This window comes from Nerophis lumbriciformis, linkage group LG03 (genome assembly GCF_033978685.3).
Source record: "Nerophis lumbriciformis linkage group LG03, RoL_Nlum_v2.1, whole genome shotgun sequence".
Classification (NCBI taxonomy): domain Eukaryota; kingdom Metazoa; phylum Chordata; class Actinopteri; order Syngnathiformes; family Syngnathidae; genus Nerophis; species Nerophis lumbriciformis.
The window spans coordinates 9,880,897-9,899,747 of record NC_084550.2 but is presented as its reverse complement, the minus strand read 5'-3'; the positions used below and the strand labels follow the sequence as shown (position 1 = coordinate 9,899,747).

The window sequence follows — 18,851 nt, the reverse complement described above, 5'->3', positions numbered from 1 at the left end:
TTTTTGACTTTTTGAATCGATTAAGAATCGTTACAAAACAGAATTGCGATTTAATAGAAAATACATTTTTTTAAACCTCTACTGTGTTCCATACGCCTGTAATTGTTTCTGAATGTATAAAATTGCATGTAAAATGTATTTAAATAACAGAAAGCTATGTTATAGGGATTAGAGTACTGTATCAAAATGAGGCATTTTCATGTCCATTATTCACGTTTTATCGACATCTTTGAACAGGCCCTGTGAAGGGCGGTGTCACATCGCGGTGAGGGATGTCTTGTCTTGGTTTCTTCTGTCTTGTGAATTGCATGTTTTAGTTTGGGAAGTAACTCCTCTCGTTTCAGGTCACTTGCCCTTCCTTTTGTGTCATCAGTCTGACGTCATCCCTGACCCATGATTGTTTCCACCTGTTCCCCATTACCCTCATGTGTCTTATAAGCCCACGCCTCCCTTTGTTCTGTGCTAGATCGTCTCGTTAATTCGTGCCTCTCTAGCGTCGTGTCCGTGCCTTGCCTCGTCTCGTGTTTGCATACCTTGATCCTGAATTCCTTCGTTGCTATTTTGAGTTTTCTTTTTCTCCTCCTCGGCAGAGTGATTTTGTGTTATTTAGTTTTTCAGCCGAAGTGGTAGTGATGGGTTGATGAGGCGCCATGACGCGTTTCGACAAATTGCAAAACTGTATTGATACTGTGTCACCAAATACTGACATCTGCTGGACATTAAAAATCCCTACAGGCAACCTATGGACCGACTCAACTGACACTGATTTTATGACCTAGTACAGGGGTCGGCAACCTTTACCAGTCAAAGAGCCATTTTGACCAGTTTCACAAATTATAGAAAACAATGGGAGCCGCAAACATTTTTAATATTTTAAATGACAAAATAAATTTTTTTGCTTTGTGCTATGTATAAACCAGGGGTCTCAGACACGCTGCCCACACCTTTATATGGAATTTTAAGCTTGTGCGGCACGCGGGTTTTGAATGAATAGCGCTTGTCAGCGTCATGCGTGCCGTGATGGTACAGCATATAGCGCCCACTACAACCAGCGTGCCTGATTCAGCCACATGTTGTATGGGGCTTCCGCTTGCTCACGTAGGTGACAACAAGGCATACTTGGTCAACAACCACACAGGTTACACTGACGGTGGCGGTATATAAAAAACTTTAACACTCTTACTAATAATGCGCCACACTGTGAACCCACACCAAACAAGAATAACAAACACATTTCGGGAGAACATCTGCACCATAACACAACAGAACAAATACCCAGAATCCCATGCAGCCCTAACTCTTCCGGGCTACATTATACACCCCCCCCCACCAAACCCCGCCCACCTCAACCGATGCACAGGGGGGATGTGTGAGGGAGCAGGGTTGGGGGCGGGGTTTGGTGGTAGCAGGGGTGTATAATGTAGCCCGGAAGAGTCAGGGCTGCATGGGATTCTGGGTATTTGTTCTGTTGTGTTTATGTTGTGTTAAGGTGCAGATGTTCTCCCGAAATGTGTTTGTCATTCTTGTTTGGTTTTGGTTCAAAGTGTGGCGCATTATTAGTAAGAGTGTTAAAGTTGTTTTATATGGCTAACCTGTTTGGCTGTTGACCAATTATGCCTTGCTGTCACTTACGTGTGCAAGCAGAAGATGTATATAACAATAGGTTGGGCTGGCACACTGTTTATACAGATTGTAGAGGGCGCTAAATGCTGTACCATCATGGCACGCCCTTATTATTATTGTAAGGGTGAAATTTGGAGAATATTAATCTGCGAGAGGCACTGAAATCCGGAAGTCTCCCGGGAAAATCGGGGGGGGGGGGGGGGGGGGGGGGCGGCGGCAAGTATGCAGCTGAGCCGCATCAGAGTGATCAAAGAGCCGCATGCGGCTCCGGAGCCGCGGGTTGCCGACCCCTGACCTAGTATATACAATAATATAAACCCAGTCATTGTATTTCATTTAGGATTATTTCATATCTTCATTTAAATAAAAATAGATTTTTTTCTTTTTTAGATACAGTCAATAAATAATGTGAACATGTATCATAACATGGAACTCTAAGAGAACGTGTTGTGAATGAGAATGCTTGTGGACTAGGAATTTTTATTTTTTATTTTTTTTTTTTACACATTTTTATAAAAAAAAGAAGCAGTTTTTCCAATGTATTAAATTTTAGACGATTTCTCTTCTTCGTTATTATTTCTCCGGCCGTAGAAAAGACCCGCTCACAGGGCACAGAGGAGGCGTCAGTGCGACACAGTTTGCGTATCGGTCATGTGACCGAAACAGCTCATGATCGGTCACGTGACTTTCTAAAAGCGGTACGCGCACCGACACAGGGTTTTGCTCTATGAGCTCGACGCATGCGCCGATGCATCGGCGTTGCCGGACCCATCACTACGAAGTGGTGAGTTTTCAGTTGTTCTTACAGTTCTTCCTTTTCCTCAATTTTTTGAGTGACATTTTTTGTTAACCTTTATTGGATTAGAGAAAGTGTAGAAGTTTTCATAGCCATTGTTTCTTCCTCCTATTGGAGAGTTTTGTGTTTATAATAAGTTTCATAGTATATACGTCATTGTTTTTGTGTTTTCCTCCTTTCAGAGTGTTTTTCGGTTGTTCCTTTTTTTTGGAACCTTTTTCGCCGACCAGTTTAGTTATTGTATATAATGAATTGCCCTGACTCTGGAGGTGAAAGGAAGCTTTCAAAATAAAAGCCTGCCGAATTATTCCCTACTCTGCATCTGAGTCCTATCTCTTGACCAAGCCTGACTACTGTATGTGTGTGTGAAGTACAAACTGCGGCTACATAAAACACCAATGGATTTTAAATGATTGCAGCGATGTTGGTTGTGTCAAATCATAGTTAGGATGTACTACTACCTGCAGCATTTGACTGCCGATGCCCTCCCTTTGCCTGTATGGCCGTATGACGCCGTCCTCGTGGATGAAGCGAGGAGGACGCAGAGATCCGATGTCTTGCGACGTATCTGCCGCACTAAAGACAACAACAAAAAATTACATATATTGATTGCATGTCATATGCGCAACCCAGTGCTGCTTGTGAAGAGAACCGACCTCTTGATGCCTTGAAACGTGCTGCTGGCCATGTCGATGATGCCTCCTGTGGGTCTGGCGACAGCACCAACCAGACCTTTACCGAATCCTTTAAAGAAGCCTGCCGCTCCTTCCTTTTGTGCTCCTGCAGGATAACACCGCCAAAAAAGATCATTAAAATTGCAGTGTTGGGTTAGTTACTGAAAACAAGTAACTAGTTACTTTATTTCAAAAGTAACTCAGTTACTAACTCAGTTACTTACACCAAAAACTAATGTGTTACTGTGAAAAGTAACTCTATAGTTAATTCTTTTTTTTTTTTTTTAAAGCTCCCATTAATTTACTTTTAGCCTTTATTTCAGTACTGTTATTGCACTGGAGAATAATACAATCTGTTGATCAGCACTAGGAATTTTCCCAGGGACCCCATCAAGTCATAAAAATGGGGTCCGACAGTACATTTTTGGGGTCCCACTTTTTTGTAAGCGTTTTGAAAAAAAAAGAAAAAAAAAGATAAACGTATGCATTATCCTGTTATATCTCACATTCTATATTGGGTTTTGGAAAAAGGTTGTCATAAATGTTACTTAATTCATTAAAAAAAATAATAAAAAAAAGAAAACAAATTTGTATGCATATGTAAATGTATTCGGTTATAAACATTCATTCACTTTCTTCTTTCCTTCATGGATCCAAAGTTTACCGCTGCTGGTAGTTTTTTCGATGGTTTTATTTAATAAGTTGTAGGTGTATTTATTTCAGTATTCAATCAATCAATCAATCAATCAATGTTTATTTATATAGCCCTAAATCACAAGTGTCTCAAAGGGCTGCATAAGCCACAACGACATCCTCGGTACAGAGCCCACCTAAGGGCAAAGAAAAACTCACCCCAGTGGGACGTCGATGTGAATGACTATGAGAAACCTTGGAGAGGACCGCATATGTGGGTAACCCCACCCCCTCTAGGGGAGACCGAATGCAATGGATGTCGAGTGGGTCTGACATAATATTGTGAGAGTCCAGTCCATAGTGGATCCAACATAATAGTAAGAGTCCAGTCCATAGTGGGGCCAGCAGTATTAAAGTGTAAAAAGTGTTTTGCTTGGGTCATGAAATGATGATACATTTTATATTTAATGCTTAAATCTCTGGAGTCTACATCAACTTCAGATCTATCCCTGGTTTCAAAATGTTTTAGTTTTTTTAATGTTGTTTTTTTGTTTATTTGTTTTCCGCCCTTTTTTGTCAAACAAAACTATGTTTTTACAAAATATGCAAAATCTTCCACCAAAAATATTTTTCAAAGTGGAATATTTGATGTGAAGTAATCGGAACCTTGGATAGGTCAATAATTCATAATAACATTGATTTTGATTCAGTATTATGTTTTGAGCAATGACAGTTTGAAAGAAATTGATTACCGTGAACCCGACTTAAACAAGTTGAAAAACTTATTCGGGTGTTACCATTTAGTGGTCAATTGTACGGAATAAGTACTGTACTGTGCAATCTACTAATGAAAGTCTCAGTCAATCAATCAATCCACTCCCTCGCTCTCTCTGTCTCAGCCCCTCCCTCACGAATGCTGCGGCTTGCGCACAATTTGTTTTGTTTTTAACCCCTTCTTAACCCTGAACGTACATTGAAAATACACGCAACCCTAACTCAAAATGCCGTACATTTGAGGCATTTATGAAACTCCTCCCGGTGGTCAGTCTAGAATATCTCCATGTTAAGAAACTCGGCTTCAGCTCCACCATGATGTCTTGTTAGTAAACACAAACACGCCCCCCCCCTTCCCTCCCCTCCCCACACCCAGACACACACACAGCGCCTCTTCTCTTGTCCCCGTTGTGACAGGAAGATTCAGAAGGACGACACTGCAACTCTCCAATAAAACACACTCAGATCTTCTGTTTTTAGCCGATACTACATAAAAAAATAACGTAAAATAACGCAGTAATGCATCATGTAGTAACGGTAACTGAGTTACTGATAATAAAAATTAACGCTAGTTACTAGAATTTCTAGGCGCAGTCAAGGCGTTGAGGGGATCCGGTTTGGGGGCTGCAGGATTAGGTCTCTGCTTTTTGCAGATGATGTGGTCCTGATGGCTTCATCTGGCCAGGATCTTTAGCTCTCCCTGGATCGGTTCGCAGCCGAGTGTGAAGCGACTGGGATGAGAATCAGCACCTCCAAGTCCGAGTCCATGGTTCTCGCCCGGAAAAGGGTGGAATGCCATCTCCGGGTTGGGGAGGAGACCCTGCCCCAAGTGGAGGAGTTCAAGTACCTAGGAGTCTTGTTCACGAGTGGGGGAAGAGTGGATCGTGAGATCGACAGGCGGATCGGTGCGGCATCTTCAGTAATGCGGACGCTGTATCGGTCCGTTGTGGTGAAGAAGGAGCTGAGCCGGAAGGCAATGCTCTCAATTTACCGGTCGATCTACGTTCCCATCCTCACCTATGGTCATGAGCTTTGGGTTATGACCGAAAGGACAAGATCACGGGTACAGGCGGCCGAAATGAGTTTCCTCCGCCGGGTGGCGGGGCTCTCTCCCTTAGAGATAGGGTGAGAAGCTCTGCCATCCGGGAGGAGCTCAAAGTAAAGCCGGTGCTCCTCCACATCGAACGCCTCCCTAGGGAGGTCTTTAGGGCACGTCCAACCGGTAGGAGGCCACGGGGAAGACCCAGGACACGTTGGGAAGACTATGTCTCCCGGCTGGCCTGGGAACGCCTCGGGATCCCCCGGGAGGAGCTGGACGAAGTGGCTGGGGAGAGGAAAGTCTGGGCTTCCCTGCTTAGGCTGCTGCCCCCGCGACCCGACCTCGGATAAGCGGAAGAAGATGGATGGATGGACTACTAGTTACCGCCGAAACTAACGGCGTTCCCAACACTGATTAAATGTGAAGGTGAACACAAACAAAATCAATTTAACCTACCTCGAATGGGTTTGGTAACAATCCCTGTAATCCCGCTGACAAATCCCTGTCAAGAAAACATGGCAAAGTGTCAGCATTTCCTTCTTGATGGCGAACGAGATCAGACAAAAGGTATGCACATACAGACACTAATCCTTTTCCACCCCTGGTCAGACCCTCTTTTAAGCCGCTGGGTTGTTTGTTCATGGCCTCTCGTCTCTTCTGCTGGTATTCTTCATCCATGGTAATGGCGGCGACCCCCTTGGCCATGGCACCTGTGATCCTGGAGGCGGCGCCAGCTATGCCCCCTATGTTATAAATGATAAATGATAAATGGGTTATACTTGTATAGCGCTTTTCTACCTTCAGGGTACTCAAAGCGCTTTGACAGTATTTCCACATTCACCCATTCACACACACATTCACACACTGATGGCGGCAGCTGCCATGCAACGCGCTAACCAGCAGCCATCAGGAGCAAGGGGTGAAGTGTCTTGCCCAAGGACACAACGGACGTGACTAGGATGGTAGAAGGTGGGGATTGAACCCCAGTAACCAGCAACCCTCCGATTGCTGCCACTCTACCAACTTCGCCACGTCGTCCCATGTTGTGGCGCAGTTAGTCATTTATTCATTTGAGAATCTTTTGGCACTTTAATTTACAAACCTGTCCGTTTACCCTTGCATTATTCAGCGGAATCAAGTGTCCGAACAAAGAATACCACTGGTGACTTTTTGTTTAAAATATGATTCCAAAATCAGCAACTACGTGGCCAAAAAAAAGTTGCAAATGACAGCATTTTGTTAAATTCAAGAAAGAACTCGTACCAAAATAAGCAAAAGTGTTTTACCAACATGAGTCTTCAATAAAAGATAAAAGTGATGTTAGATGTTCATTTATATGTATTTCACCTTGTTTTCTGTATGTAAAACTATAATTATTATCTCTAAATGTGTTTAATTTTTGGCTGTCTGGGACAAATAAATTGGATTTACATTATTTCTTATTGGAAAAATTGCTTCGGTTATCATCGGACCTTTAAAAACAGCTTACCAATGATAACTGTATCACTTTAACAAGCAGTATCCTCATTTAAAGGTGAACTGCACTTTTTTGGGAATTGTGCCTATCGTTCACAATTATTATGAAAGACATGACAATGGATGGACTTTTTCTTTCAAAATCCATTCAAAAAGCACCAACAATTACTCCATTTACATTTCGTGATTTGAATATTAACCAAGTATTAGTGATATTGTTATTATAAGCGCTAACGCAGACAAACTATTGGCGCAGTGATCACTTCCGTGTGAAGTGAAGTTAATTATATTTATATAATACATTTCGACCAGTGTGGGTGGCACTGGGAGCAGGTGGGTAAAGTATCTTGCTCAAGGACACAACGGCAGTGACTAGGATGGCGGAAGCAGGGATCGAACCTGGTCTGCTGCTTTCCCGCTTCCTTGCTCCCTGTAAGATTATTCTAAATAATAAATAATGCCTCAAATTGATTTTTTTTTTTTTTTTTTTTTACTAACGATGTTCCAGGAAATCTTATTTTCAGTGGAGGTATAGTATAGGCAGCCTATTCCTTTTTCGGTCATTCTTTTTATTTTATTTTCTTTTTGTGTGTAAATGTGTATGATTGTTAAATATGTATAATCTGTACTGTTAAACTGGTCACACAAAATGGTTAATGGTTGATGGTTGATTATATGACCGAAATTTCATTCATTCATTCATCTCACCTGGACAGAAAGCATCTGAGTAAGTATTCCGACAAATTGGTACACTTTGAGAGCCATTTAGGACCCGAAACTGGCGAGAACGACACGAAAAGACACTTGGTCCCCCACCCCCGTTTTCTTTATATGGATTAAGAGTCATTCTTCACCTAAATGGGAATGTATAACCATCCCAGCAGTCGGCAGCTTAATGAAAGCAGACGTTGCACAGTAAGTGGTGTTATATCATGTTTGTTGGCTCTCATGAAGTCTGCAGTGAGTAATAATCCATGATGAAAAGAAAAAAACTTAATGATGTGTTTTTCTAAATTAATGCGCCGTGTATGCTTAAAGGGGAACATTATCACCAGACCTATGTAAGCGTCAATATATACCTTGATGTTGCAGAAAAAAGACCATATATTTTTTTAACCGATTTCCGAACTCTAAATGGGTGAATTTTGGCGAATTAAACGCCTTTCTATTATTCGCTCTCGGAGCGATGACGTCACGTTGTGATGTCACATCGGGAAACAATCCGCCATTTTTTCACTTTCGTCGGTGTGTTGTCGGAGGGTGTAACAACACGAACAGGGACGGATTCAAGTTGCACCAGTGGCCCAAAGATGCGAAAGTGGCAAGAAATTGGACGAAATTTGTTCAAAATACGAGGGTGTGGGGAAAGCCGACGAAATGGTCAGTCGTTTGTTCCGCACACTTTACAGACGAAAGCTATGCTACGACAGAGATGGCAAGAATGTGTGGATATCCTGCGACACTCAAAGCAGATGCATTTCCAACGATAAAGTCAAAGAAATCTGCCGCCAGACCCCCATTGAATCTGCCGGAGTGTGTGAGCAATTCAGGGACAAAGGACCTCGGTAGCACGGCAAGCAATGGCGGCAGTTTGTTCCCGCAGACGAGCGAGCTAAACCCCCTGGATGTCTTGGCTCACACCGTCCCTTATGCCACCGAAGATGATCAAGAGAAGAATATCGACCCTAGCTTCCCTGGCCTGCTGACATCAACTCCAAAACTGGACAGATCAGCTTTCAGGAAAAGAGAGCGGATGAGGGTATGTCTACAGAATATATTAATTGATGAAAACTTTATTCATTACTCGCGGTTTTACGTAAATTATTATACATAAACTGTGTTTACCAATAATTTAGCTTAAAAACATTTATTCTTTTCAATCATTCGAGTACATTCGGGTAGTCTTGTGTAATGCAGTATTTTGTGTCTATTTAGGTATGGTTAACCTGAGTGCTGAAATCGTGGAAAAATATATGTTCTTGGCGCGCCTGAAATGGGCTGTCTGCACTCTCAAATTGCATGTTGTTGCCAAATGTATTTCATATGCTGTAAACCTAGTTCATAGTTGTTAGTAATTATCTTATCAGACAGTGTTAAGCCGCTGAAATCCGAGTCTGAATCCGAGCTAATGTCGCTATATTTTGCTGTCCTATCCGCCATGTTTGTTTGTATTGGCATCACTATGTGACGTCACAGGAAAATATATAACGATGGTTAAAATCAGGCACTTTGAAGCTTTTTTTAGGGGTATTGCGCGATGGGTAAAATTTTGAAAAAAACTTTGAAAAATAAAATAAGCCACTGGGAACTGATTTTTAATGGTTTTAACCCTTCTGAAATTGTGATAATGTTCCCCTTTAAAATGATCAAGAAACGTGAATAATAAATGTTATTATAAATGAGCCTGTCACTACATTGCATATACATCAAGTATATAAAACCTCAATGGAGGTGTTTGGATGTTTTTTTTAAGGGCTTTAAAGGCGGAATTGCGTGGCTCCCATAGGCTCCATTGTAAGCAAACTTTTGATCGCATTTTTTAAATATTTAGAAACCAAAAAAATTATAATAACTTCCCCGTCATGTCTCTCATAATGGTTGTGAACTAGAGATGTCCGATAATGGCTTTTTTGCCGATATCCGATATTCCGATATTGTCCAACTCTTAATTACCGATTCCGACATCAACCGATACCGATATATACAGTCGTGGAATTAACACATTATTATGCCTAATTTTGTTGTGATGCCCCGCTGGATGCATTACACAATGTAACAAGGTTTTCCAAAATAAATCAACTCAAGTTTGGAAAAAAATGCCAACATGGCACTGCCATATTTATTATTGAAGTCACAAAGTGCATTTTTTTTTTTTAACATGCCTCAAAACAGCAGCTTGGAATTTGGGACATGCTCTCCCTGAGAGAGCATGAGAAGGTTGAGGTGGGCGGGGTTGAGGTAGGGGGGTAGGGGGTAGCGGGGGGTGTATATTGTAGCGTCCTGGAAGAGTTAGTGCTGCAAGGGGTTCTGGGTATTTGTTCTGTTGTGTTTATGTTGTGTTACGGTGCGGATGTTCTCCCAAAATGTGTTTTATCATTCTTGTGTTGGTGTGGGTTCACAGAGTGGCGCATATTGGTAACAGTGTTAAAGTTGTTTATACGGCCACCCTCAGTGTGACCTGTATGGCTGTTGACCAAGGATGCATTTGCATTCATTTGTGTGTGAAAAGCCGTATATATTATGTGACTGGGCCGGCACGCAAAGGAAGTGCCTTTAAGGTTTATTGGCGCTCTGTACTTCTCCCTACGTCCGTGTACACAGCGGCGTTTTAAAAAGTCATACATTATACTTTTTGAAACCGATACCGATAATTTCCGATATTACATTTTAAAGCATTTATCGTCCGATAATATCGGCAGTCTGATATTATCGGACATCCCTATTGTGAACGATAGGCAAAATTCCCCAAAAAAGGGCAGTTCCCCTTTAAGAATCCCCACAACTGATTCAATATGAAGTCAAAAAAAGACTTTTCTATGCTGTCACTTGTCTTTTATATCTCTCTGTGTATAGAAAGTGTACTTGCTCACCTACAGCTCCGCCCACCAGAGCCTTCATTCCGAGCGCCATTCCTTCCACAAACTCCTCTGGTCCTTGGATGGCTCCCTGTGGAACCCCCATACAAAAACATGACAGTACTGTTTATCTAGCTGTTGAACTGTTCTTATTTTTTTAATCTGCAGTGGTATATGAAGAGATTATGTCATTTATAAAAAAAAAATTGGAAATGATGAGTCGTAAAGCTTTTACTAACCTGATAGGGCTCGTAGAAAAAGGCTTCAACTCCCTCCGACAGCCCTCGGATCAGCCCAAATGGATTTCCAAGGACGTCCAGGCCCAGCACCAGCACATACATCTGCTTTATAGCCTGAAATAACGGCATATGAATGTATTTTGGCAGTTTGAGTCACTATGCCATCAAGTCTATTTTCTTATAAGTGTACAGGAAGTAGTCTGATACATAAAGTAAACAGTACGTGACCTGTTTGGAATAATGCCTGACGACCATCCAGTTGAGCTGCTGCGTGGTGCAGAACTGGAAGGTCAACTCAAAGTAGGCCAGCCTGACATAAACAGCAATGACGGTCAGTCAGGACACAAAAGCCACAGAAGCGCGTCAAGTTTTTGCGGCTGCGTACTTGAAGACGACGTCCTGCACATCGGTGAGCGTGGCGCCGATGCTTTTCAGCAGCAGGTTGAGCGACTGGATGGGTATGAGTTCGTTGGCTCTCTTCTCCTTCAAGCCGTCCTCACCGCCGGTGCTCAGAGATAAACTTAAATGAAGCTGAAGACGCAAATGCGACTCATGAGCATGTTTTTTTTGGTGATTTTTTTAAAATCTGAAATTCACTCCATACCTTGATGGGGGAGATGTGGAAATACTCAAAGAGGCTAATGGGAGTTGTGTCAGCAACGGAGGCGTGGTTTAGCTCCGTCTTGATGTACTCCACATCCTTCTCAAAGAGTTCCACCTGAAAGAATCATAGAACCTTGATAAAAGCATTCAGTTTGTAGGTCAATAACTACTCGTGGGAGTCTCGCACCTTCTGCAGTGCGGTCATGGCGCTGGCATCCTCGAAGCTGAACATGTCCAGGATGGCAAAAAGAAATCCCAGATCCAGTTTGAGATCCATTTCTTGAATCAACACCTTGAAGTACCTGAACAGAAGGAAATACATTATTCAGGATGTATAAAGCATCCCCACCGAGGGCCTCATACAAACAATAAATACATACTAGAAAATAGAGGCCAATACATTTTCCTCAATTTGTTTGTTGTACTTCTAGATCAGTGGTTCTTAACCTGGGTTCGATCGAACCCTAGGGGTTCGGTGAGTCGGCCACAGAGGTAAAGACACATCCGAATTATCGTGTAAATAAAAACATCTCCCTATCAGCGTATTATGGATACCTCCAAACAATGTTCCCTCTAATTTTCCATCTGATTTGCAGGTTGTTTGATTGATTGATTGAAACTTTTACGAGCAGATTGCAAAGGAGGAGAATACATTATATGAAACAGTACAGTTTACACAGTACAGTACATATTTCGTACAATTGACCACTAAATGGTAACACCCGAATAAGTTTTTCAACTTGTTTAAAGGGGAACATTATCACCAGACCTATGTAAGCGTCAATATATACCTTGATGTTGCAGAAAAAAGACCATATATTTTTTTAACCGATTTCCGAACTCTAAATGGGTGAATTTTGGCGAATTAAACGCCTTTCTATTATTCGCTCTCGGAGCGATTGTGACGTCACATCGGGAAGCAATCCGCCATTTTCTCAAACACAGAGTCAAATCAGCTCTGTTATTTTCCGTTTTTTCGACTGTTTTCCGTACCTTGGAGACATCATGCCTCGTCGGTGTGTTGTCGGAGGGTGTAACAACACGAACAGGGACGGATTCAAGTTGCACCAGTGGCCCAAAGATGGGAAAGTGGCAAGAAATTGGACGTTTGTTCCGCACACTTTACCGACGAAAGCTATGCTACGACAGAGATGGCAAGAATGTGTGGATATCCTGCGACACTCAAGGCAGATGCATTTCCAACGATAAAGTCAAAGAAATCTGCCGCCAGACCCCCATTGAATCTGCCGGAGTGTGTGAGCAATTCAGGGACAAAGGACCTCGGTAGCACGGCAAGCAATGGCGGTAGTTTGTTCCCGCAGACGAGCGAGCTAAACCCCCTGGATGTCTTGGCTCACACCGTCCCTTATGCCACCGAAGATGATCAAGAGAAGAATATTGACCCTAGCTTCCCTGGCCTGCTGACATCAACTCCAAAACTGGACAGATCAGCTTTCAGGAAAAGAGAGCGGATGAGGGTATGTCTACAGAATATATTAATTGATGAAAATTGGGCTGTCTGCACTCTCAAAGTGCATGTTGTTGCCAAATGTATTTCATATGCTGTAAACCTAGTTCATAGTTGTTAGTTTCCTTTAATGCCAAACAAACACATACCAATCGTTGGTTAGAAGATGATCGGCGAATTCGTCCTCGCTTTCTCCCGTGTCGCTGGCTGTCGTGTCGTTTTCGTCGGTTTCGCTTGCATACGGTTCAAACCGATATGGCTCAATAGCTTCAGTTTCTTCTTCAATTTCATTTTCGCTACCTGCCTCCACACTACAACCATCCGTTTCAATACATGCGTAATCTGTTGAATCGCTTAAGCCGCTGAAATCCGAGTCTGAATCCGAGCTAATGTCGCTTGCTGTTCTATGCGCCATGTTTGTTTGTGTTGGCATCACTGTGTGACGTCACAGGAAAATGGACGGGTGTATATAACGATGGTTAAAATCAGGCACTTTGAAGCTTTTTTTTAGGGATATTGCTTGATGGGTACAATTTTGAAAAAAACTTCGAAAAATAAAATAAGCCACTGGGAACTGATTTTTAATGGTTTTAACCCTTCTGGAATTGTGATAATTTTCCCCTCTAAGTCAGGGTCCACGTTAATCATCCATCCATCCATTTCCTACCGCTTATTCCCTTCGGGGTCGCGGGGGGCGCTGGAGCCTATCTCAGCTACAATCGGGCAGAAGGCGGGGTACACCCTGGACAAGTCGCCACCTCATCGCAGGGCCAACACAGATAGACAGACAACATTCACACTCACATTCACACACTAGGGCCAATTTAGTGTTGCCAATCAACCTATCCCCAGGTGCATGTCTTTGGAGGTGGGAGGAAGCCGGAGTACCCGGAGGGAACCCACGCAGTCACGGGGAGAACATGCAAACTCCACACAGAAAGATCCCGAGCCTGGGATTGAACCCCAGACTACTCAGCACCTTCGTATTGTGAGGCAGACGCACTAACCCACGTTAATCAATTCATGGTAATGTGTGTAAGGTGTGTAATTTGTTGTGAGTTCATGCACTGTGTTGGTTTTGTTCTTTGAACAAGGTGATGTTCATGCACGGTTCATTTTGTGCATCAGTGAAAAAACATGACTTTTTCTTGAATTTCAAAAAAAACATTTTATTTTTCACTAAAGAAGGGTTCGGTGAATGCGCATATGAAACTGGTGGGGTTCGGTACCTCCAACAAGGTTAAGAACCACTGTTCTAAACTAAAGTACGGTATTTTTTTTTTTACCTTTTAAAAAATAATATTAGTAATTATTTGTATTACATAATGAAATAATTCCTAATAAATGTAATTTTTGGAAGCTTTAAAATGTAAAATATGTGTGAGAGTTGGATTTCCTTTTAACAGACTGAAAAGCATTACTTCAACTTTAACACCCCCCACCCACATCAGACCGTGACGACGCTGCAATATGAGGTATAAACGATAACACTGAATATTAAGAGTATGTGAAAGTTCCACTTGTACCTTGTTTATACCTTCAGGGACGACCTCAAAGTTTTGTAATCAGACATATTAAGCTGCTAAAATGTGTTTGGCATTTTCCCCATTGTGCATTGTAGTGGTTTTGCTGAATATGGGTCTAATTTCAAAATATGACATGTTTTAGAATTTCCAGAAAGTTTAATGAGCACGAGTGTGTTGTGTGACGTGTGTTAACTTTCTGTGTTGGTTATTTATTTATTTTTCTCACAAGTGGCAAAGGTTTTGTGGATTGGGTCATATAAATTCCTACTGTGTTCGGTACTTATCAAAATGAAACTCATGGTCGATGACCAGAAATACTAACATTGCCCACATGACGGTGGACAAAATTGCAGCGGTTAAACACTCGGGCAGGCAATTAGGCTAAAACGTCAGCGCAAGCCAAACTTTTATTTAACTTGTGACTAGAGATGCCCGATAATATCGGACTGCCGATATTATCAGCCGATAAATGCTTTAAAATGTAATATCGGAAATTATCGGTATCAAAAACGCCTCTGTACGAAGTGGTACACGGATGTAGGGAGAAGTACAGAGCAGTTGCGTCTCCCAGTCATACTTGCCAACCCTCCCGGTTTTCCCGGGAGACTCCCGAATTTCAGTGCCCCTCCCGAAAATCTCCCGGGGCAACCATTCTCCCGAATTTCTCCGGATTTCCACCCAGACAACAATATTGGGGGCGTGCCTTAAAGGCACTGCCTTTGCGTGCCGGCCCAATCACATAATATCTACGGCTTTTTACACACACACACACACACACACAAGTGAATGCCAAGCATACTTGGTCAACAGCCATACAGGTCACACTGAGGGTGGCCGTATAAACAACTTTAACACTGTTACGAATATGCGCCATACTGTGAACCCACACCAAACAAGAATGACAAACACATTTCGGGAGAACATCCACACCGTAACACAACAGAACAAATACCCAGAACCCCTTGCAGCACTAACTCTTCCGGGATGCTACAATATAAAACCCCCCGCTAGCCCCTACTCCCCCCACCTCAACCCCGCCCACCTCAACCTTCTCATGCTCTCTCAGGGAGAGGCATGTTAAAAAAAATAAAGCACTTTGTGACTTCAATAATAAATACGGCAGTGCCATGTTGGCATTTTTTTCCATAACTTGAGTTGATTTATTTTGGAAAACGTTGTTACATTGTTTAATGCATCCAGCGGGGCATCACAACAAAATTAGGCATAATAATGTGTTAATTCCACGACTGTATATATCGGTATCGGTTGATATCGGTATCGGTAATTAAGAGTTGGACAATTTCGGCAAAAAAGCCATTATCGGACATCTCTACTTGTGATGTCTTACGGGCCAGACTGAAGATGACGGCCGACCGCACTTGGCTCGCGGGCCATAGTTTGGACACCCCTGTGGTAAACCAATGTTGTTAATAAATTAATCAATAATCCCTCGATGGGATTTTTTAATAGTCAATTTTCATTGTAGATGACAGTTTGCCATTTTAATTAATGAAGTGACGTAAACTGAATTATATAGCGCTTTTCTCTAGTGACGGTGTGGGTGGCACTGGGAGCAGGTGGCTAAAGTGTCTTGCCTAAGGACACAACGGCAGTGACTACGATGGCTGAAGCGGGGATCGAACCTGGAACCCTAAAGTTGCTGGCACGGCCGCTCTAACAACCGAGCCAAACCGCCCCAATTAAATATAACTTTTTTAAATGAAAGAATATGATCATGTTTTAACAACTTTTGTTTTTTTTTAACGTGGCCCAAATGCTTCATAAGGCAACTGTAATGTGGATGGCCAGTGAAAATTAAGCTGGGGACCCACATATAGCCCCCGACTTGGACTTTGGACACCCTTGACATGCACAGAACAGGACAATAAAGTATTATAAAAGTGTCTCAATTACTTGATGCGTGAGATGTTAGAGTGTCCTGCTGCCCTGGTTACGATGCTGATATCAGTGAGAGGCTTTGGTTCTGTGAGGAAATTAAATAACAGATCAATATGAAACATTTATGAACACCCTTTTGTCCAATGAAAGTCAATCCAACAGACCTGCATCCACGGCGATGGACTTTGGTAGTTTTACAGGGTAGAAAACATAAGGAAAGATGGCCCCGGGCAGCTGATTCTGGATCTGTGACAGACATCAGCTGTTAAATGTTGAGAACAAGAGATTTGAGGATGCGTCTGACAAGATACTGGACTGTCTGGACTCTGACCTGTAGGCGGTGGATTTGGACACGGTAGGTGCTCTGGCGCAGCGAAGTGCTATATTCCACCTTGACGCCCGGCACGAAGTGCCTTCGGAGGGGAGCGGAACACGGCTGCAGCAATCGCATTTCGTTGGCGTTGGTAGACAGCAATACCTGGAAGAAAGTAATATTGCAACTAATTCTCATTCCTAACATGGATTTTTGACTGTAAAATTGATGGTCATTGAAATGCACCATATTTGCACAGTGAAATACCGGTACTAAATCTCACTAGCAGTCTGCAGTAAAATTATTATAGTAATCCATAAAATAATACATATCACACATATTTCCTTTGTTAGGGTCTGGCGTGTTTATGGACTCAAACACAGAGTACCAAATGTTTATTAGAGCTAAGGAATTGTTGTTGAAATAATAATAATAATAATGAATTACATTTGTAACGCACTTTATATTTATTAAAATCCAGAAGTGCTACAAAGTATAAAAAAAATAAAAAAATAAAATAAAATAAAAATAAAAATAGAAAGTTAGAATATATAATAAAAAATTAAAATAGAAATGAAATCATGACACACACTAGATCAGGGGTCGGCAACCCGCGGCTCTTTAGCGCCGCCCTAGTGGCTCTCTGGAGCTTTTTCAGAAATGTATGAAAAATGGAAAAAGATGAGGGGAAAAAAAAATCTATTTTTTGTTTTAATATGGCTTCTGTAGGAGGACAAACATGACACAAACCTCCCTAATTGTTATAAAGCACACTGTTTATATTAAACATGCTTCACTGATTCGAGTACATGGCGAGCGCCGTTTTGTCCTACTAATTTTGGCGGTCCTTGAACTCACCGTAGTTTGTTTACATGTATAACTTTCTCCGACTTTCGAGGACGTGTTTTATGCCACTTCTTTTTCTGTCTCATTTTGTCCACCAAACTTTTAAGGTTGTGCATGAAAGGTGAGTTTTGTTGATGTTATTGACTTGTTGGAGTGCTAATCAGACATATTTGGTCACGGCATGACTGCAAGCTAATCGATGCTAACATGCTATTTAGGCTAGCTATATGTACATATTGCATCATAATGCCTCATTTGTAGCTATATTTGAGGTAATTTAGTTTCCTTTAAGTCCTCTTAATTAAATATATATCTCATGACACACTATCTGTATGTAATATGGCTTTAAATTTTTTGCGGCTCCAGACAGATTTTTTTTTGTATTTTTGGTCCAATATGGCACTTTCAACATTTTGGGTTGCCGACCCCTGCACTAGATAAACACTAGATAAAACAGAAACATAGATAAAAATAGAAATAAAAGCATGAAAGCACTGGACAAAACAGATAGGCAAGCAGTGTATTTAAAAACAAGAAGGCAGAGAAATTAGATAAAAGCTGTGCTTAAAAAGGTGGGTTTTTAGTGCCTTCTTAAAACGGTCGACCGACTGTGGTGCTCTAAGATGGTCGGGGAGAGCGTTCCAGAGTTCGGGAGCCGTCGAGCAGAAATGCACGTAGGCCTACATTTTTAAGGAATTTGGAAAATGAAACTCGATAATTGAATTGTATAAATTCAGTGTTGTACAGGGTAGATATAATTGTAATAATGTGTCACCATATAGTGAAAATGTACTGGTATTATGAAAAACATTTTGAGATAAGGTGTTTTTGTATAAAAGTAAAGCATTTTATTGGCAAAAGCCCCCACCATTGAATAATAAATGGCATCTTTTTAGGTGGAGGTCACTATTTCAGAGAAACAGTGTTAATTTCATCAACCTTTTTTAAAAACATCATACAGTCATCAAAAGAGATTTTTTCCCCCATGTTGGTTGTATCTAAAAGGGGGCCTATTTTGCAAAACCAAACTTTCTTATCAGTTATTAAGATCTGCATAAGTCCTGAAAATTTGAAATCAACCCATGGAGGCATGGTGGCGATATTTATAAAATAATCTTGCCTTCCTTCATACTTCTTCCAAACGACCCGTATGGAATTTGCCTAATTTGTGACGTTTTTCCTAAATGTGACGTCAGCGAATATCTCCATATGAGGTAAAGATTTACCTGAGGAATTTTGCGCAAGTCCGCCATTGTAGTCAATAAACTCGTTCTTTTTCTCTGTCCTCTTGTTGTGGGGAAGACTGTCTCGTACAAGCACATACAGTCTCCGCTGTTACCATTTCCAATACAAAGCGGCGTTTGGTT

At 41.8% G+C, this 18,851-nt stretch overlaps 1 protein-coding gene across 3 annotated transcripts in view; it reads right to left on the bottom strand.

The window, feature by feature from the left end:
• Positions 1 to 18,851, bottom strand: part of vps13a (vacuolar protein sorting 13 homolog A) — a 113,976-nt gene that overhangs the window by 8,950 nt on the left and 86,175 nt on the right. For all 3 annotated transcript variants that reach the window (XM_061933291.1, XM_061933275.2, XM_061933284.2), the window contains 13 exons: positions 16,657 to 16,803; positions 16,490 to 16,571; positions 16,341 to 16,410; positions 11,620 to 11,734; positions 11,434 to 11,547; positions 11,215 to 11,360; positions 11,058 to 11,139; positions 10,830 to 10,943; positions 10,606 to 10,681; positions 6,119 to 6,282; positions 5,996 to 6,041; positions 3,076 to 3,199; positions 2,881 to 2,995 (listed from right to left, as the gene is read on the bottom strand). In XM_061933291.1, coding sequence (XP_061789275.1) covers positions 2,881 to 2,995; positions 3,076 to 3,199; positions 5,996 to 6,041; positions 6,119 to 6,282; positions 10,606 to 10,681; positions 10,830 to 10,943; positions 11,058 to 11,139; positions 11,215 to 11,360; positions 11,434 to 11,547; positions 11,620 to 11,734; positions 16,341 to 16,410; positions 16,490 to 16,571; positions 16,657 to 16,803 — 1,395 coding nt within the window. The remainder of the gene's footprint in view (positions 1 to 2,880; positions 2,996 to 3,075; positions 3,200 to 5,995; positions 6,042 to 6,118; positions 6,283 to 10,605; positions 10,682 to 10,829; positions 10,944 to 11,057; positions 11,140 to 11,214; positions 11,361 to 11,433; positions 11,548 to 11,619; positions 11,735 to 16,340; positions 16,411 to 16,489; positions 16,572 to 16,656; positions 16,804 to 18,851) is intronic.